The 22,343-nt window shown below is 41.9% G+C and overlaps 1 protein-coding gene across 4 annotated transcripts in view; it reads left to right on the plus strand.

Annotated features, from left to right (window-relative positions):
• Window positions 1–17,863, plus strand: part of LOC136864654 (nuclear hormone receptor E75) — a 277,570-nt gene extending 259,707 nt beyond the window's left edge. For 3 of the 4 annotated variants that reach the window (XM_067141934.2, XM_067141936.2, XM_067141935.2), the window contains exons 3-6: window positions 5,244–5,388; window positions 10,287–10,528; window positions 13,773–13,991; window positions 14,106–17,863. In XM_067141934.2, coding sequence (XP_066998035.1) covers window positions 5,244–5,388; window positions 10,287–10,528; window positions 13,773–13,991; window positions 14,106–16,007 — 2,508 coding nt within the window. In that variant the 3' untranslated portion in view covers window positions 16,008–17,863. Of the gene's footprint in view, window positions 1–5,243; window positions 5,389–9,184; window positions 9,504–10,286; window positions 10,529–13,772; window positions 13,992–14,105 lie in introns of those variants that run through there. The other variant, XM_067141938.2, reaches the window with a different exon arrangement.
• The last annotated feature ends 4,480 nt before the right edge of the window (window positions 17,864–22,343 follow it).

Here is a 22,343-nt window from a genome sequence, read left to right on the forward strand (position 1 = left end):
CACCCCATGGGGATGAGCTACATATACCGCTGTGCGATGGTGTTGTCTGAGGGCGTACAGTAGGTGTAATTGTACGGGCTGGGAATGGGAAGGAAGCGACCGTGGCATTGAGAAAGTACCATACCAGCATTTTGCCTGGAGTTGAAATGGGAAACCACGGAAAACCATTTCGAGAATGACCGACGGGTGATCCGAACTCAACTGTCTTCCGAGTACAGAGCTAGCAGCTATAACTGTCCGTGCCACAATGCACTGAGCTGACCTGTTCGGTATTTAATGAATTAAACTACTTCGCAATGCAATGTTCGTAACTTTAACCCTATTTCGTTTTGGTGATGCGCAATTATTGTGAGGTAGCCAGTTACATAGGACCATTGGCCTCCATGCAGAATCAGAGTAGTCGAATTAAGGGCAGTAGGCGGGCTTTCAGTTCCGAAAACAAAAGTGGCTGAAGCAAGAGCGGCAGTGAGAGGAAGCGGGTCGAGGAACTCCCGTCGGGGTGAACGCTCTCTGCTGACCTTCTCTCTGGAACGAGTGGAGTCGCATTGTGCGGAGTGGGGGCGTAGCGGTCACAAAGTGGTCAACCACCCCAGTCCAAGTCAAATGACCCTCATTCATTTTACGACCTGGAGTAATAGTGTCCGGTCTACGTTTACGTCGAACCTCGGTTAATATCCACATTTATTGCTCATGGCTGGCTGAGCCTCCCCAGCTGCATTGGATTAGATGCTTTTGTTCAACGCGGGGTAGTCGGCGTTGCCCCTCTTTATTTGTATCTAAACTACATCATATTATTTTGACTTTTGGGTTTATTTAAGTTATGGAATTTTTATTGTGGCGCCAGGGAAATAATATTTTGAACGAGCGAGTTGGGTACGCGGTACAAGTTCTTTAGCTCTATGTGTGTATTCGGGAGTTATCTTTTTTTTAAAAATTTTGGTTTATTACTTTGACCCGTCTTTTGTATATGCCGCGATGCAAATGACTTACATTAGAGACGAGCAGATACCGGTCATCGAGGCAGAGTAATTAACCAGACTCGACTTAACACCACACTCCGGTCGGGAATCGAACCCAAAACAGTTTGAACTGAAGGCCTCTCTAATGGCCACTCAACCAAGGAGCCGGACTATTCGGGTGTTGTTGGGTTCGGACCCCTTCTCGACAGCCCTGAGGATCGTGTCTCGTGGTTTCCTTTTTTTCCACACCCAATACATTCCATGGCTCTACCTTGATTAACGACGTATTCGTTGCAGTACCTTCCGAGTCCTAGCATTTACCTGTTCCTTCCACCGATTAGTGGAATGTTTTAATTCCATGTTAAAAAAGCTAGTACAAAGAAAGAAGTTCAAGAAGGTGACTGTATATAAAATTATGTGTGAAATAATATGTCCAAACATCTTGAGATTACGTATGAAGCCCGAACATCTTATTGGTGCAGGGTGTTATAAGCAACTGATGTTCTCTGATTGAGTGATCAATCTTTCTACATTCAATTTGAACAACAGCAAAGGATTCTGCTCTGACAGTCAGTTTGATAAGTGTTAATATACCGTATCCGAGTATATACATTTTTAGCGAACTTTCGTACCTAAATTACCAGGCTTTACACATTGTAACTTTAATACTCTAATATGTACACAGAACTGGTATAATGCCTGATATAGTCCCAAGGTTGCAAGTATATTTTTAGTTATCTTGAGGTAGGCCCCACCTCGCTTCCGTATAATATTTATAATATTAGTCCAGATTCGGGAAAATTTCTTCAGATTCATCCTTCGCCGTACAAGGTATTCGGTGTTGTGCATTCATTTATCATCAATCAGTTTGCAGTATGGTGTTAAAACTGTGCGTGCAGAAAACGGGACTTTCATTGTTGAGGTAGTCCTGCATAGCGTGCTCGCCCACGGAGTGACGTCATGACCCACTTGTGTGGGCCAGCCGAGCTCCCCTACCTGAACACGGGACGGACGATACCGAGGCTTCTCATCCTCCACCCACCCATTTGGGTCGGACATTACGTATATTGGCAAACCTGCTCATGTGCTTCCTTGTTTACGAGAGTCTGCGTCTGTCATTGACCTCAACTCACTGATAACAGTTACTGTGCACTTGTTTTATTTCAGTGTTTTCTCCTCTGATCAGGAGTAATCCTTTGTGCTTACACAACATCGATGAATTATTTCTGATAGGTTGTAATCGCAGTCTTCAAAAAACCCACGGAGTAGTTTACTTGTTATAATAATAATAATAATAATAATAATAATAATAATAATAATAATAATAATAATAATAATAATAAGCTCCGTACATGTGTCACAGGCATTTGAGCACTTTTAAGTCCCAACCAACTGCACTGGGAATCGAAGATGAGACCTTCAGCAATGAAAGAGAGAAATTACGCTACACAGCCAAATATTTGCTGTATTTATAACTCAATCTTTATTATTAGTGTTAGGGATTTCTCATGTAACAAACTAGAAAGCTAGTATTTCTTTTCTAGGATCCAAATTGGCATTTCTTTCTTATTATGGTAAGTTCCATTGGTAGTATGTACAAAAATAAATAATAAATAACGAACTTTTTATTTTATTTTTTATTAGGGTTGTTTATAGTCGCTTTAACTCCAAGGTCTTATCGCGACTCTTACATATGATTACAGAATAATAGTAATAATAATATTTAATTATAAAAAAATATAAGGAAATTAGATTTTGGAGCGCAAGCCAGTATCCCTGAGGAAGTTGATGACTTGATGACTCAGTGCTGGAGAAGCCAGTGTCACTTCCATTTCTTTAGGTATGTTGTGGTGCTGGCGCCAATGGTGATACAGTTGACAATCTGAGATGATATGCTTGACAGTGAGGGAGCAGTTACATTTACTGCAGGTGTAGGAGATAGGAGATAGTTGTGGGTGATCTTCGTGTGTCCTATCCTTAGTCGGGAGATTAAGACTTGTTCATGTCTGGTGAGGTTTTTGAGAGGATATATTCTCGTAGATATCATTTTAATTTTTCGGAGGTTGCTAGTGGAAAGTTTTAAGCCAGTTCATTTTCCATTGTTCGTATAGTTTGATTTTGATATAAGCGATGATATCAGAATGTGGCGTGGCAATTTGACGGTCGTTGATTGGAAGACTAGTAGCCTCTTTTGCTGCTTGATCAGCTGATTCGTTGCCTGGTATTCCTCTGTGAGATGGTATCCACATAAAAATAACATCTTTTCCTGCAATCTTGATCTTGTGGTACAGCATTTGAATTTCTTTAACAAGGAGGTGTTTTTTTTTTTTTTGCTAGGGGCTTTACGTCGCACCGACACACATAGGTCTTATGGCGACGATGGGATAGGAAAGGTCTAGGAGTTGGAAGGAATCGGCCGTGGCCTTAATTAAGGTACAGCCCCAGCATTTGCCTGGTGTGAAAATGGGAAACCACGGAAAACCATCTTCAGGGCTGCCGATAGTAGGATTCGAACCTTCTATCGCCCGGATGCCAGCTCACAGCCGCACGCACAAGGAGGTGTGTTGTTGATGGATTTTGTATTGAAGTTAATGCACTTTTGGAATCAGAGAATATTATGAATGAGTTATTGTAGCTTGCTTTTGAAATATGAATCATGGCCTGTTTAAGAACAGACAGTTCACTTGTAAAAACTGTGAAAAGATCTGGTAATCCGTATAGCTTACTACAGTCTTTATATTTCACCGCACAACCATTTCTCTCATTGAATTTTGATCCATCAGCATAAATTGCACTATATGATGAGTATCTGTTGCAAATTTCACGAAATAACTGTTGGGATTTCGCTGTGTCATTTTGAGATTTAAGATTGTTGTTCAATTTCCAGTTATAACGAACTTGTTTACCTTCTTGGGTTCTCATCTACGGGTTTGAAAGTATCCATTTTAATATTTTGCCGTGCGAATTAAATGAATCAAAATCTGTTTATTTTAGTTAGGTACCTCCGTCAATAGACCACAGTTACTGACACAGTAACTAGCCTAAACAATCTGTAATGAGCTGTGGATCGCACTCGACACGTCCAGACCGAGTGCGACATGGTAAAACTTATTCTAATATTTGAGAGCAAATACGTATAGAAATTACGCCGTGCAATAAGTTGTATGCTAAACGCACGTAAGAATAGTGACTGAATTTAGTAAATCAATCGAATGGAAATATTTAAAAGGTTATTTGGGTCAAACTTATAATGTGAGAATGAGTAAATTATCAGTCGTGCTTTTTGCATTAGTAAGAGAATGTTAAACTGACGCTTACGATCTAGCAATTGATCTCTTCGTTTCTTTGATAATACGTTAAATATTTCGTACCACCTCAGAATAGAGAAGTTAGGGTACTGGACACAGCCGCTAGAACAAATTATATAATTCCAGTTGGGTAAGAGTTAATTTATCAGAGTATACACATTGTTAGTAGTCTTAGATAGCTATGGTAATCGGTGACAGTAAGGTACCACTTACAGTAATCCTTTCCGTATCTCAGAGGGTTACATGGCGCCTTTCACTATTTCATACTGGGCTTTCTCCAGCTTCCTCTGTCACCTTCCAAGTACAGGACCATAATCATTGATATGTTATTCTCTCCCGACATATGTGACGTGTCCCACTATTCCTTTTTCTCAGTTCCAGTCGAGAGTTCAGGTTAATAACAAGTGAGCTATTTATTAAAGATGTCACAAATGCAGTTGATCAATTTCGGAAGTCAATTTTTCTCGGTATTGCTCCATGGGAGCTAAGAGAGAAAGAGGGGGAGGAGGGGAATGTAGGACTCGAGCCGTTACATTATAAGCTGCTCATGACGAAATACGTCTCTCTCTCTCTCTCTCTCTCTCTCTCTCTCTCTCTTTGGAGAGGGGCGCGGGGTAACTCTCACTTTCTCGCGGTGAACTGGCCTCGGCTGTGGCCAGCTAACTGAGAGGTGAACGTCCCCTAAGTAGGGCAGCCGGGCAACTGTGGATGAACTCCAACCAGCACTGCTGCTCACTTCGCTCAGTTCTCTGCGTGACTTGAACGGAGTAAGGCTCACTTACTGAACTCTCGCTCACTATTGAGATGATCTGTTATGGGTTGTGTATGTGATTGTGATGGTGATGCTCTGACAGCCATGACCTGTCCAGAATCTGTTGATCATTCTAACCCCGATGTCGCGGTGATCAAAAGTGCTACTGAAAATCAGTGTTTTAGTGATCAAGGCAACCAGACTGAGTTATCATCTTGTACACAGGGTTTCTTCCGACGCAGCATCCAGCAGAAGATTCAATATCGGCCCTGCACCAAGAACCAGCAGTGTTCCATCCTCAGGATCAACCGTAACCGTTGCCAGTATTGCCGACTGAAGAAGTGCATCGCTGTCGGGATGAGCAGGGATGGTAAGTTTCTACTACTAAATGTACGACACGTAACAATTATTTAATTCAATTCATTAGTTAAATTTCTTTACGTTTTGAGACATTCTTTGCACCCCATGGAATTCATAAAAACATAATATTGCCGTCCTTGACAATATATTTAACTACAAATAATTATATATATTATATGATAGTTAATTGCATTTTCAATTAGTATTAATGCTCAGTAACTACCTAACCATACATACGTTTTGATTTAAATATCTTTGTTTAAGGAAACGAAATTTGTGATAATTTTGTATATTTTAATGTACTCAGTTTAGAAGTTTCTGGCTTCGTTAAACTGTCTCTGAGAAACAGGCACAACGTAAAGGCACAATCTTGAATTTTCAGCATATAACAGACCTAAATGCAAATATGGACATACAGGTTTATGTTAACTGTGATCTCGAACGAAGAATGACCAATTCTCTTACTCCAGCTGTCGGTCTCGCTCCATAAAATCTGGGTATACCATGATGTAATGCGGACTGAGAGTAGTGAGTTCATTTACCCGCCGCCAGGTTGCAGCTCTGTGGGTCAGGCGACGCGACGTATTCGAAAGTTGTTCCAGCTCCGAAGCTATCCGTACTATCGTAATCGTATTGCATAAGAATCATGCTTATTAGGACAACTACCATATATTTCTTTTCAGTAGCAATTTGGTGTACTTGTTAACAAACGTTCAACCTTCAGGCATGGATATATTATTTTTCTTTCGATAATCAGTCTCAAGGACGAATCGGTATAATTTGAACCGCTTGTGATGAGACTTTTTGTTATGCCGTCTTGGAATATCAATTTTGGAGAGGATACATTTGGCTCACGCACAAATTTCACAGATTCACAAATTCAGATAAGGGTTACATTTCTGCAGAAATCGCAGCGATGCGGATGTTACTGCGCTCTCTTATCAGCATTTCATCCACTACAACACCATCATTACACTAATAATCGAGAATATAAACTCACTGAATAGCAATAACCCGAACTATCGAAAGCAGCCTATGAATTTCATGCAGAATTTAATTTTATTTGGTATAATAGTGTCATAACGTACCAATTTTTCATATTAATGTGTGCAATTTTTCTGTCAGTGACGGTAATATTTTTCCAAATAGATGTCGTTTGTATGAAGGACTTCATTGCCATTTGTTCAGGCGATTATTTGAATGTTAGGAATTAGAACGGACGTTACGAATAACAGTATTATTATTATTATTATTATTATTATTATTATTATTATTATTATTATTATTATTATTATTGTAGTGAATTTGACTTCGTGGAAAAGAATCATTCCTGGTACTTATTTTTGCGTAGTCTGACTTGGCACGTGACCTTTCGTTAAATCAACTCCTAACATTCATTCTTTATTTTCTTATCAGCTTTATCCTTATTGTATCTCTCGAGGAGTAGGGTTAACGGAGATTTCATCGCGAGGTAATGCCCGTAATGTACGTTTCCTCCTCCTTTCACCTTTCTATTTTCTCTTGAAGAATCATTTCCAAATATCGCTTAAAATGCATTTAACTTCATTCAGTTATAATTATTTTCACGCCGGTATTTTTCGGTATATTGTAATTATTCAATCATTCGTGTCCAGATTTTGTATTCGAAGAAGTGTACAAAACCGACTAATATTTAAGAGATTTAATTTTTATCATCTCAAAAACATGAACAATGTGGAGGTGGAAGTAACAATGTGCCTCAGATTCTTGAAGTTGTTGTTTGTATTGGGAATTTCCCCCAACGCTGTGTTGCTCCTGAAGGTCAATATACCGTGACGTAGATACCGCTATGTGGCCCGTAGTAGTTCACTTGTCTGCTACAGAGCGCTCTGCGCTCCGCAGTACGAGTGCGCTACCTTGCGTAAAAGTCGTGAACTATGTGAAACGTGGACTTCGTTGTTTCTCAATCTGATTAAACGCGCGCCCTACTTGGGAATATAAAAAGAACGTCTAACATTCTTTTCAAATAAATAATGTGACTTTCCAAAACATTTCAGTATGTACATTAGAAAAATGCTGTTAATGATCACTCTCTTGCGAATTGTCAATGCATCTTTCCTGAAATGCCATCAGTATAACCACCATGTGCTTCATTATGCCAATTTCCATATTAGATATCAGGTAGTCACTTTTGAAACTTTCTGGATGGCAGTTATCGGTTTTATCCCTTTCAGTAAACAGGAAGTTATTCGATTTTAGGCCTTCCGATATCTAGAACGTGTTGACCACCATTGCGTCGTATATTACTTTAGTGCTTAAGCTTTCTGGTAATAAACAGGGATATTCACTCTCAAATCCGTGTATTGTTATTTATCATTATTCCGTGGATTATTACAGAAATATTTTGTGAATTAATTATTGTGTAGACCTACCCCCATGTACCTCAGTATTATTATTTCATTTGACACGCTAGAGTTAAAACATCGCACACACGCAGAAAATCAAATTTAGGCGGCCTCATCAAAATTGTAGGTTTCACAGACGAGGATCTTTGACTAGTGAAGGAAGTGTTCACTCTTCTAAAGTTTTATCAAGATCACGTTATTAATCAGTGGCGTCTGTTAATATTTTAAATGTTGTTTACAGTAAAGTTTCTCTCATACCAGTTTAGATCGTAACATCGCACGGATAACGCATCCACTTTTTTTGTATGAATTTCCTCCCCCATTGTTACTCTTACCACTTGACTGAACCTAAATTATGTATGAACGAAACATAATTGGTAGCTGTACTGTACATAATTATTTATGTAAAATACACCATACTTATACAAATAATTAATTTCTCCCGATACCTGTAAAGTAAATTCGTGTCCTCATCCCGAGGTGGTGCCGCTCTTTTCAGGCACACCCCCATTGGAGGTGAGCTGCATATCGGGGAAGTGGTGAGTGGGGAAATGAAGCTCTAGTTACCGCCGCAGATTGCGAGACAACGTGTCGAACACCTCCGGGAAAATGACATGTGAAAAGTCATGAAACATTATTGGAATATAAGTTGAAAGCGAAGCTCTCTCTGCTTCGTCTAGCGCAAATTTCTCACGTGTTTGCGGTGTTTTGAACCCAACGTGAAGCATTGAAAGACGAAACCCCAAAAAACACGAAAGTGTAGAGCATTGTAAATTGAAACTCGTTTCGTATGCGGTAATAGTAAATTATACCAGATAAGTGGTAATATTTCGTTCTTCTCAATTTATTTTAGCCTATATATTGTCATTCTCACACTTCTCTCACATTCTCTAGCAATCAGGGTCCGGAAGAGTCGTAGATGCCCATTATTGAATGATAGGCCGATATATTGCTTAACTTATTGTTGTTTTAATCTCTGAGTAGATTTCTTGATTCCAAGGGGGAGTATAATAATAATAATAATAATAATAATAATAAAAATAATAATAATAATAATAATGTTTTGTGTGCGTGAGTTTCAGGCTGTTTATTTCATTAAAAATAATTCCAGTTATCCTCAAATATGATGTTAAATTTCCACGAGGTGCAAACTTTCGTTAGCCTCGCATACTGGCCATGAAAAGAACCCTTACAGAGCTTGATTGACTGGGGGCGGGAGCGTGTGTTAGAATTTGAAGGTTAATGTGAAAAAAACAATGTTGGGAGGGGAGGGGACATATGTAGGTCGACCCTGTGAGAGAAGCCCAGCTAGCGAACTCTGCCTCTGCTGGCTGCCGTTGAAAGCAAGTTCAAGGGTAGAGCGGTAGGAGGGGAGGTAAGCGCATGGAGAGGGAGAGGGGCGCGAGGCAGCAGCACCAGCGGTCTGGCCTGGTAGTGTAGTCGTTGGGAATGCAACTTCGCGTCGAGTCGAGCGTGTTGTTGGTCAGCCCACTGCTACGAACTGGACTGGATAAACCGTGTGTTACTTCCATGTGATTTTAGTGCACGTTATTGTTTGGTTCATATTGCCATTTCTGAACAGTTTTAAGTGGTTGTCACTTGATTTCAGTGGTGTTCGTAAGATACACTATTGTGAAACGCGTGTGAAGTACACTGTCATTTTAAAAAAATCCTGAAATGGGTGACGAATTACCCATTTTGAAAGGGATCTTGAACGGCGTAGTGAACTACCATAATGCACGTAGGTATTTTGAGGACTAATGTTAAATGTTTTAATTAAGTCGTGTTGTGACATGATTACTTAATTCTTGATGACAGATAGTTATTTCCAAGGGTTTCCGAATTTTGTGAGTTCAAGTGAAAACGACAACTATCTCGCGACCTGGAAACGAATTCTTAATCCCCACTCCCCTATCCCTTTCGCTAGCCTGTTCCGTCACTTTCTACGGTGCTGTCTTGACCCACTGGAGACTACTTTCATATTAGTAAAGTGTGAAAGTGAGTCTTACTGACCGCGTTTTCGCTTTCTCTTCGAACATGATACTCTGAGGGCAGATAGGCTGCTGAACTATATGTATATAGACTTTTCCCCTTGTATTTCATGTAACGGTCGTGTGAGGCAGATGTCCGCTGCCAGGGCAGCAGATGCTAGTCGCTCGGCACGCGCCACCTGTCAGTAGGGTGAGCGGCTTGCTTCTGCTGTTCGGCTTGCCCTTTAAATTGAGAGACACATTAGTTATTTGTTCTATTTTTCGAAAGATGAATCTCGAGGAAGTGTGTGGCAAAAGGTGGGAGGGGTGATGTTACAGTCACACATTAAACACACGATTTAGTTCTTTAAACAAATAGGTGATTTCGTTAACCTTGTGTGCTGATTAGATAGATTTGTATTAGCATGAAGAATTCAATGATTGGTGTTTGACAAAACTGTGTTTCTTAGAGACAGTTTCTAATGTGCATGTTTGTTATGTGTGGTGCTCTCTCTTTGCATAATATACTATATTCTGTGTCTTCTTGTGTGTAGCGGTTCGATTTGGACGCGTGCCCAAACGTGAAAAGGCGCGTATTTTGGCCGCCATGCAGCAGAGCTCCAACTCACGATCTCAGGAGAAGGCTGTGGTGGCTGAGCTTGAAGATGAGCAGCGTCTGCTGGGTACAGTGATACGCGCGCACCTGGACACGTGTGACTTCACGCGTGAGAAGGTGGAACCAATGCTCGCCCAAGCCCGTGACCAGCCGTCGTACACTGCTTGTCCGCCAACTTTGGTAAGTAGAGAGTGTAATATGCTTTAAATAAAAATCTCGACATTCTTAACTGGTATATATTTTTTGTTTGCTTTACGTCGCACTGACACAGATAGGTCTTATGGCGACAAAAGGATAGGAAAGGCCTAGGAGTGAGAACGAAGCGGCCGTGGCCTTAATTAAGGTACAGCCCCAGCATTTGCCTGGTGTGAAAATGGGAAACTACGAAAAACCATCTTCAGGGCTGCCGACAGTGGGATTCGAACCCACTATCTCCCGGATGCAAGCTCATAGCCGCGCGCCCCTAACCGTACGGCCAACTCGCCCGATGGTATATTTTGTAACAGGCTAGACAGATATGGTCGTAAGAGAGAGAGAGAGAGAGAGAGAGAGAGAGAGACTAAGTAAGCTAATGTGTGTCAGTACCCATAGATTGAGAAATAGACTCAAAACTGTGGTAATGATAGCCTGGTTAGCTGAGCTGAGCATAGCATAAATTGCTTTAGAATGTATCCGAGGTTATATGAGGGGCAGAGAAAACTGCTACATGTGTCAGAGGTATTAAATAAGGTCATCCTGTGATACGAAGGTCGCTTTCATATAAATAAAGTGAAAGCATGATTGTCGATACTTGTATGTCACTGTATGTCTTATTATTGGGTACATTGAGTTTGGATATGGGCAGGAAGATGTCGCGGTCGCCGGGAAGGCCAGGGCAGGCCTGCTTCCTGGTTTAAAGCCTTGACGGCTCTCCGCCGCTCCTTTCGTCTCTCTTGTAACCTTGTGCGTATTTACTGGGAAATATCAGCCTTGGCTTACTATGAACTTTGAAATCAACACTTTGATAAGTGTCCTGATCTCTTAAGTTCAGTACAATGGCTGAGTAATTGTTGACGTCACCTTTACAGGAGTGATTGGTAAAGAGCCTATTGAAAGTTTACCTTATGGATAGTGTCTTATTTCGTACAAGTGTAGGTATTCGGAAATTACATGTAAGTTACGTAGATTGTATTACTTTATGACATGGAAGCCTTTCCATACACGATATGGAAGATCCGAAATTATTTGTTTTTGACATCATCACCTCCACATGTACGACGAATACATTGACGGTAGTGCTCTCTTCCATTTTATATGGTAATATGGTCATCAGTTTTCCGTAGTAAGAATGCATGAATAGCTGGCTGTATTTAATGGCATATGAGTGCTGACACAAAGGTAAAATCCTAACATACATAAAATATTGTCGTTTAAGATATGTTGTTTGATATGTGTAGTCCTGAGGCGAAAACAGCCCCATAGCCCGGTTGAAGTATTTACATTCCTTTTGATTCTCTGAATAATTTCTAAACCACACGTCTTTAAAAAATGCTTAGCAGTTATGTTCGATCCATCCTATGCTACTAATTCAGACACTCTAAAATTGTACTGTGTATTCATTCGGCGCACAAGCCTTTGTAGCCGGGCTGAGTAGCTCAAACGGTTGAGGCTCTATCCTTCTGACACCAACTTGGCAGGTTCGATCCTGGCTCAGTCCGGTGTTATTTGAAGGTGCTCAAATACTTCAGCCATGTGTCGGTAGATTTATTGGCACGTAAAATAACTCCTGCGTGACGAAATTCCGGCACTTCGGCCTCTACGAAAACCATAAAAGTAGTTAGTGGGACGTAAAGCCAATACTATTTTTATTACAAGCCTATGTCCGTGTCTGGTCTCGAACCGACTTAACACGCACCTCAGAGTTTTGTAGCCTTACACACTGGCCCTCAGCTACTCCTGTTGGCTATTTGTAACTGATATTGTTTAAATGTTATTTACATTCTGTAATTTGCTAGGCAGCAAGTGGGGTCATGGCCCTAATACAGTATTGTTCCAAGGGAGGAAGTGGGGTAGAGACAAGACAGTGGCGGGAAGACAGAACAAAGGCATTGCATCCAGCCAGACCAGTTGACCTTGCGCTGCTCCTGGGGACAAGCGGAAATATTCAAGGCTGAGCGGGAGAGCGAGTATGTTAGTTTCCTCTAGCCTCGCGTGGGGAAATGTGACATGATAACCTACTACTGTCCGATTTATCGGAAGTGTTATCGACGCCACGACTAGGATTTTTAAATGCTTTTATTTGTTTATTGTTATACCGAATGGTTAATTAGTAAGGCAACTGCAGCGATGTGTTCTCAGTAAGGTGGAGATATGCTTGTTGGCCTCCTCCTTGAATGAATATTGCTGAGTAGTTGGTTCACATGGTGGGGGATAGAAGTCAATTAGTCTACCTCCATGTGTTTCCACTATGAAACGAAGGAAGGATACACGTACCAGACAACATTTTAGGCCTGTTATTCGGTAGATAACTTTGCATTAGGAGAAAATATACTACTGGTGATTAATTCATGTTAGAAAATTTTTATACATTCTTAATATAGCAGATCTTTTGTTTGTTAGCGCTCTTTTTTTTATCGAACCTCGTGGTCGTGATTCGAAATCATCAGTGGTAAATCGTATCGAACTATACATTTTATTGGATTACAATCGACTCGTAGTTTTATTTAATCACATAATAACCCTCAAATGAAATTGTTAGTATAACGGTGGTGTCACCCTTCCGTGTGGCGCGTGGCTCGCCAGAGACCTTGAGCCTCACTCAGCGAGGTTGCCAGCGCACTAGAGTAGGCTCGTTATATTGATCCCTCCCCGTGTAACCTTGGCTCGCAGTGAAGCTGGCACGGCGCCCTGGACAAGCAAAGGTTACATGACGTCATTCGGCTGTCTGCCCAGGGGTTCAAGTTTCGGTAGCCCTATATGTATCATTGCATTCAGTCATTTTCATAATGAAGTTGTTTGAATACGACATACATCACGGAGATGCTTTTTCTTTGCTAGTGGCTTTACGTCGCACAGACAAAGACATGTCTTATGGCGACGATGGGATAGGAAAGGGCTAGGAGTGGGAAGGAAGTGGCCGTGGTCTTAATTAAGGTACAACCCCAACATTTGCCTGGTGTGAAAATGGGAAACCACGGGAAACCATCTTCAGGGCTGCCGACAGTGGGATTCGAACCCACTATCTCCCGGATGCAAGCTCACAGCTGTGCGCTCCCAACCGCACGGCCAGCTCGCCCGGTATCACGGAATTGGACTGTCTCCTAAATTTAATTGAATCTGGAAATTATGTCAAGAAAATTGTTTCTTATTCACTTTTTCACTATTCATGTACTTGACTATGAGCACGCCTGAAAGATGTATTAACAAAATGTTTCTCTATGTGCAGGCGTGTCCGCTCAATCCCAATACGCAGCCGCTGACTGGTCAACAAGAATTGCTTCAGGATTTTTCCAAGCGATTCTCTCCTGCTATCCGTGGTGTGGTAGAATTCGCCAAGCGCATCCCGGGGTTCGCCCTGCTCCCACAAGACGACCAGGTCACCTTACTCAAGGCTGGAGTCTTCGAGGTCCTGCTCGTACGGCTGGCCTGCATGTTTGATGCTCAGGTGATTAGCTTTCCTTTTTCTGTTGTGAAATACTCAGTAAGTGAATAAATACAAAAAATATGCTTTATGCATTGTTGGCTCAGGTATTAATGGACATGTTTTCCTTATTTTCAGACGAACAGCATGATATGTCTCAATGGACAAGTTCTCAAGAGAGAAGCTATTCATAACAGCTCTAATGCTCGGTTCCTAATGGATTCCATGTTTGACTTCGCCGAGCGCCTCAACACGTTGCGACTCTCCGATGCAGAAGTAGGGCTCTTCTGTTCTGTGGTTGTGATAGCTCCCGATCGTCCTGGTTTGAGAAATACGGAACTCATCGAGCGTATGCAAAACAAACTCAAATCCGCACTACAGATGGTAGTGAGTCAAAATCACCCTGGGCACCCGAACATCTGCCATGAACTGATGAAGAAGATTCCTGACTTGCGTACGCTCAATACTCTTCATTCTGAGAAGTTACTTGCCTTTAAGATGACAGAGCAGCAGCAACTCCAACAACAGATGCAGCAACAACAACTGTGGGGTGCAGAGGATGAAAGTAACAGCAAGAGTCCTCCGGGCTCGTCTTCATGGTCATCAGCCTCAGATGTAACAATGGATGAAGCAGTGAAAAGTCCGCTAGGCTCTGTGTCCAGCACAGAATCTGTGTGCTCGGGAGAGGTGGCAGCACTCTCGGAATACCAGCCCTGCAGTCAACAAGCCAGCAGTGCTCCCCTTCTGGCAGCAACACTTGCTGGGGGAGTGTGTCCTCACCGCCATCGTGCCAGTTCGGGTTCCACTTCTGGTGACGACGACATGATGGGCATTCCTCATGCTACCCACCATGGCCTCAGTATCACATCTGTGGGTAGTGCCATGGCTAGCAAAGCTCTGCCGCAGCAACATCACCGTTTCCGCAAGCTAGATTCACCTAGTGATTCTGGCATAGAGTCGGGGACCGAGAAGTTGGACAAGCTGACAACCAGTAGCACCAGCAGTGCTCCCACTTCTGTGTGCTCAAGTCCACGATCTTCCTTGGAAGACAAGGATGAAGACAAGCATCACCACAACAGTCATATTGTGGAAGATATGCCCGTGTTGAAACGTGTCCTCCAAGCCCCCCCTCTCTATGATACCAACTCTCTCATGGACGAGGCGTATAAACCCCATAAGAAGTTCCGAGCTCTCAGGAATAAAGACTCAGCTGAAGCAGAACCTATGATCGTTGTGTCACCCCATCATCATCAGTCTACAATTCAGCAACACCAAACATCTCCCCAACTCCATCTCCACCTTACTTCAAACACGCAATCCTCCTCTTCGTCACTCCTTTCCAGCACTCATTCAACTCTGGCTAAATCTTTAATGGAAGGACCACGCATGACTGCTGAGCAGCTCAAGAGGACAGATATCATTCACAACTATATAATGCGTGACACAGTTTCCAGTCCCGGTGTCACTGTGGAGTTCCCACCAGCCTCCCCCGTAGCTGCAACAGCCTCTACAACTACCAGCCCCGGTTATCACCGTCCTGCGAATAATAACCTTCTAACGTGTGCCCCGACAGTGGCCGGACCAAACTATCACTACATTCCCCAGCAGCACCAAGCTGGGACAGCCACAGCTCGGTGGCAGGGCAATAATCCTAGTGTCATTACGACGACAACCAGCCGGGGGGTTGCTCCTGCCTATCTGCTGGTGCCAAACAGCACTAGCAGCAGTCCTCCTCATGTGGAACAACAACCCACAGAGTTCCCCCGTATATACTTCCATCCTCAGTCACCCCACCATGCATCCTCATCCACATCACCTTCTCCACTACACAGGAAGAGTCCTCCCACGTCATGTTCGCCTGTATCCTCCCATTCACCCTCGTCGAGTGGAGCCCTCGCTGTCACCTCGCCCAAGATGATGGAGCTGCAAGTGGACATAGCTGACTCGCAGCAGCCGCTCAATCTCTCCAAGAAATCTCCTTCACCATCTCCCCGCCCCATGACCTCCCCGGCACAGAAAATTGTCTCGCTGGAGGCTTAACTTGTTGACTGAACTCTTTTTGAACGGACTCGCCACCGACTGTGTGATAGTACAAAGACAGTTTCAAAATCTGCTGTGTCATAATACGCGACATTGTGGGATGTTTTATCCTGGTGTTCCTTAACTAGGACTGCTGCGTGTGATGCCATAATATATAGACAGCAAACGTGTAAATGCTGATAGGACGTTCCTTTTGAGAGAATGCTAATAACAAGTGATGGAATCATGGCAGACAGTCTTTTTCATCATTTAAGGAACAGAAGTGGGAAGTCAAGATTTTGATTACCTGATGAACTTGTATCGGTACAAAAAATGAAGGTGCCACTTTAACCGTATTACAAACCAAATAATTTATTTAATAATAATTAATTCTATGTGTTGTTGTGTGAAGTTTTATTATTTAGTGTCAGTCTATATAGATAAGAAATGTTATCAACTGATGTCTTAGATCTAATAGGATTCATCGTAGATCTTTGTGTAAGTAGTACACATTTTTCAATTTCTTTTGTCATCTTCGTACAAGACGTTCATGTCAGTTATTCCCGCCATTATGACTCAGGGATAGGTGGATATTTCTGGGATGGTCGAGGGTAGGTGTGGTGATTTTTCAGAACAAGGGATGGTTGGTTGGGTTCGTTGGGTCAAGAGGTGGTAAGTTTCGAGCTTCTGTACATATTGGACCAAATGGTGATTCCTTCTCTTCTACCATTGTTTAATTTGCTCTTTGAGCCATCTTGTAGTGTAATAATTATGTTTGATAATTATTATACTCTTGTTTGTAGTTCAAGTACTTTTCCCAGAAAAATCCAAAATCCCTTGTTTAGCAGTTATTTCGAAACCATAAAGTACGGAAACAATCATTAATGGCTATTTAAGAATGTCACTCATGGCATTGTGCACCAATCCTATTATATTACATGTGATATATTACTTTGTAGGGCAGTGCATTTTTTATTGTGTAAAGTGAAATGTTATTGTATAACTGAGATCCATTTGTAAACTTATTTTCATCGTTCATTGTTTCGCTGTATTTCACGATTGCATGCGAGGAGGAAGGTTTTAGCGATAACCTCAGTTACTGAGGGCTATGAGACTGAGGGAAGTATACGGCATCTGAGACCAAAAAAAGAAATAGATCGAAAGAAATGTTAATGGTAGATTTTAAGAGGGCAATTTGCTCCTTTTTTTGTACATTAAGATACTCCTGTTATTTTGGAGGCTTGTAACTGTCGTCATTAATTAGTAATGTTGAACGGTTGGCCAGTACATGTTGCCCACCCACTTTTTCAAACAAACAACCCATACCTTTTTACTATATGTGTGTTTGTCCAAGTATTGTGTCTATTATACTAATAGGTATTTACAAAAAAATGTGTGATGATGATAAAAGTTCGGATGACCGTTACTTCCTATATCTTTTTTTTCGTCCTTTGCTCGCTCTAAGTATAAGACTTGGTTGTTCTGCGCACCCTCAAATGAAGCAGGAAAAAACATTGATGTTTCAATACTGCAACAAAGTTTGCGATGGTATAGTTGTGTGAATCAGTTCATTGCATTAATGTAGTTAGCTGAAATTTCTTTCCAAAACATCCAGTATCCCTCTAGATACATGAGTGTTATTTCTTCAGTATCCCCTTGCATTTATTTTCCAACCTGAACCTGTTTACATACCGTTTGTAGCCATGTAGTAAACTAATCTTCTTGATCATCTTTCTGGTTCTGTAGTAAGTCAGTGAGGTGAAGACTGTCCTTCAAGAAGGTCTCCACTAAATGTGGTGTGTGCTTGTATGTCATTTTGTAAGCTTGGGAGTTTGTTGAGGTCGTCAGAATAAACTTTGTCTGGTGAAATATTTAAATTGTGTTTTTTTCATTTCAATCCCTACCCTATTATTTGACATTTACATTTGAGATTCACTGACTTGGTACTTGAGGTGAGTGGTGTGATGAGATAAACATCTGAAGCCATCACTAACATTCACATTCAAGTAAATAAATTACAGAATGAATTAGAGATTACCAGAAAATCAGGTAACTAATGAAAATTATGTAAGTTGTAATTACCGATATATGGATATTATTTGTCTATAATATTCACCAAATCCTACAATCCTAATTTGCACACAGCCCTTCAACCCTCCCTCAATTACATACTCCTGTCATATTCCACTAATATTGTTGAATTTCAGAGGATTTAATTTATTATAACCTGAGCAATAAGATTCTAGTGCTATGAAGAATTATCTAGTAGTTGACTTTTCTGATAATATACTTAAACGAGGATCAAATCCTGAACTTTCAGTTTTTTACCAAATGCTGTAAGCCTTTATACCACGGTCAGCAAAGGAAGCTGAGTGCAATGACAGGTTGAAGACTTGAAGCATTTGTTATAAAGTGGAAAGATTTGGATGCCATTCATGAAACATGATATTCCACTTAAAAAGGTTACTTCGTTAACAGGTAAAATACGATTTTATGAAATATGTGCACATCTGATTTCTTTCCACTTTCCTATCCATGTCAAGAAACCATCAACATTTTAATTTTTTTTTTGTAAGAATCAAACCCTGCCACTCACAAACATCATAAGATTTCTTAAAAGGAGACACGTGCATTATAGACAACAGTGAAGACGAAACCAGGCGGCAAGACCAACAATTCTGAAAGGTAGGTTCATTAGCCAGGATAAATAAGAAATAATAATAATAATTATGAACATGTCCGTCCCCTTAATTGGACATTTGAAAGTTTTCTTCCACCTCCCTATCCATATCCTGAAACCATTAACTATTTTTTTGTAAGGAACCAAACCCTACAAAGTTATGCCAATCACATTCGAATGGCCATTATTATTATTATTATTATTATTATTATTATTATTATTATTATGAGTGCGCTTCTTCTCAGACGAATATAGGGGCAAACTGGTGGTTGATACTATAGAACATTTTCTCTTGTGCAATGGGATGCGTGTGAAGACTGTGTACTTAATGGTGGTTTTTTTAAAATTTCTAGCCGGGTGAAGCCCTTGTAGGGCAGACCCTCCGATGAGGGTGGGCGGCATCTGCCATGTGTAGGTAACTGCGTGTTATTGTGGTGCAGGATAGTGTTATGTGTGGTGTGTGAGTTGCAGGGATGTTGGGGGCACCACAAACACCCAGTCCCCGAGCCACTGGAATTAGCCAATGACGGTTAAAGTTCCCGACCCGGCCGGGAATCGAACCCGGGACCTTCTGAACCGAAGGCCAGTACGCTGACCATCCAGCCAACGAGTCGGACTTAATGGTGGTGAGCAAAGGCCATGGCAGGATTTGTGTTTAAATAATTCCTCTTTATTTTTCTCTTGTCTCGGACGTTTTGGAAAATCTGCATCAGGATTGACATTGAAGAAATTGTGGTCTTGATCTGGGCTTTCAAGACCTCTTACGGTATTTGTTCGCACGTTCGTATTGTAAGTCGATAGGGAATAAGATAACTATATGATAACCCCGGGCTGAGTGGCTCAGGCAGTACAGCACTGGTTCTCTGAGCGCAAGTTGGTGGGTTCGATCCCGGCTCAGTTCCGATGATTAGAAGGTGCTCGGATGTGCCAGTCTCGTGTCGGTAAATTTACAGGGACGGAATATAACTTCTGAGGGAACAAATTCCGTCACCTCGGTGTCTCCGAGAGGCGTAAGGGTAATTAGTGGGACGTAAGACCAATAACATGACTGCGTAATAAATCAAGGATAAATGATAATGAAAGCTTAATGATTTAAAGGAATGTGAATACGAGAACTGACATATAATACATTACTACTCGCACCGAGCAGAGTGGCCTGGCGTGTTAACGCGCATCGGCTATGGTGCCAGACACTGCATTCGGGAGACTAGTAGGTTCGAACTCCACCGTCCGCTGTCATGAGAATGGGTTCCCATTTTCACTTCCAAGCAAATACCGGGACAGTTCCTATTCACAAGTTACAACCATTTATTCCATCTCCTTACCCATTGAATACATAATCATTCACTTCATCTTCATTAGCTCCTCGATTGAGGTTGTGTCAGGAAGGGCATCCGGTCGTGAAGCACATCATATAATCTTAACTCATCCTCGACCCCGTATCAGGAAACGGAACTAATGGGAATATTTTTGTTTTTGCTATTGGCTTTACGTCGCACCGACACAGATAGGTCTTATGGCGACGATTGGGACCGGAAAGGGCTAGGAGTGGGAAGGAAGCGGCCGTGGCCTTAATTAAGGTACAGCCCCAGCATTTGCCTGGTGTGAAAATGGGAAACCACGGAAAACCATTTTCAGGGCTGCCGATAGTGGGATTCGAACCTACTATCTCCCGGATGCAAGCTCACAGCCGCGCGCCTCTACGCGCACGGCCAACTCGCCCGGTCTAATGGGAATATATATACGGTTTTCGGAGACGCTGAGGTGCCGGAATTTAGTCCCGCAGAAGGTCTTTAACGTGCCATTAAATCTATCGACACAAGGCTGACGTATATGAACACCTTCAAATACAACCGGACTGAGCCAGGATCGAACCTGCCAAGTTGGGGGCAGAAGGCACTCAGCCCGGCAAACTTGATTACCCAAAACTTGGGTTTATTACTTTCATATTCCAACATTAAAATATCATAGATTCAAATTTAAAGTTTTACCACTAGAATAGCAGACATTCAAACAAATTCAACTTACATTAAAATATTCTCCTTCTTAATCTGTTTACCCTCCAGGGTTGGCTTCCCTCGGACTCATCGAGGGTTCCCACCTCTACCGCCTCAGGGGCAGTGTCCTGGAGCTTCTGACTTTAGGTCGGGGATAAAACTGGGGAGAAGGACCAGTTCCTCGCCCAGGCGGCCTCACCTGCTATGCTGAACAGGGGCCTTGTGGAGGGATGGGAAGATCGGAAGGGATAGAGGGAAGGAAGCGGCCGTGGCCTTAAGTTAGGTACCATCCCGACATTTGCCGGGGAAACCACGGAATACCACTTCGAGGATGGCGGAGGTGGGAATCGAACCCGCCTCTACTCAGTTGACCTCCCGAGGCTGAGTGGACCCCGTTCCACCCCTCGTACCACATTTTAAATTTCGTGGCAGATGGCAGAGCCGGGAATCGAACTCAGGCCTCCGGGGGTGACAGCTAATCACGCTAACCACTACACCACAGAGGCGGACTATAATGATCTTCACATGATCTTCCAGTATGTCACCGGCATTTCATCGGCGGGAAGAACGGCAAAATGTTCCTTTAATTTTAAATATATTGCAAAGAGAAGTACTAACAGAACTAATGAAGGGTAGTATTCATGTTTGTCGTAGAACATACAGAATGACACTGTATAACATTCAGGATATAAACGAAAAAGAAGGTGATAATCTGTAGATTTGGTATAAATATTATTAGTTTTAAGTAAATTCGTAATTTAGTAATAGACTAAATGTAATAAGTAAACTCGAATGCATGTATCAGAAAGAATGGATTGCAATAAATCCTGAGCTAGGGGATGGGAATATTCTATTATATTATTGCCTTCGAATTACCGAAACGGCTCGTATGGCGATTGTGTACTAGGGAACAACGGCATAGGAAACCCCCACATGCGGAGTGTAAACATAGTGAAAATCCACAGCCTGTTTCCAGTCATTTGACCGGGTCAGGAATCGAATGAATGAAGCCCCCTTCTAGCGGCAAGGATGGGAATTGTGCCGGCTGCCGAAGCCTGTCGCACTCCTCTGGGGCAATGATTAATGATTGATTAATGAAATGAAATGATTTTGGACAGTGTTGCTGGAATGAAGGATGACAGGGAAAAACGGAGTGCCCGGAGAAAAACCTGTCCCGCCTCCGCTTTGTCTAGCACAAATCTCATGGAGTGACCGGAATTTGAACCTCGGAACCCAGCGGTGAGAGGCCGGCGCGCTGGCGCCTGAGCCACGGAGGCTCTCTGTAAACATAGTATAAACCCAAAATAAACAGGATAATCGGAAAAGGTCAAATTGTCACAAAAACATGTTCTTTCTTTTCCCCAAAGATATTACAATCTATCTGCACATATAAAACTAGCAATTACCCGCGGCTTCGCTCGCGTGAATTTCGTAATTTGATCAACGTAATCGTTCTTCGGCATTGTACTAAGACATTATCTGAAAATTCCTGAAGTATAAAAACTCACGCAAAAATTGAGTTTCATTTACCCCAGAAATTCTTTGTAAACCATGTTTGTTTCTTTATTTTTAAAGGAGATTCCAAATGCTGTATTTCACGTCTGCAACAGTTTTAGTTTTTGAGACATAAGTATCCTTATACAAGGACATCAACTAATTTTTCAATTAATTCACCCCCTT

Source organism: Anabrus simplex, chromosome 2 (genome assembly GCF_040414725.1).
Source record: "Anabrus simplex isolate iqAnaSimp1 chromosome 2, ASM4041472v1, whole genome shotgun sequence".
NCBI lineage: Eukaryota > Metazoa > Arthropoda > Insecta > Orthoptera > Tettigoniidae > Anabrus > Anabrus simplex.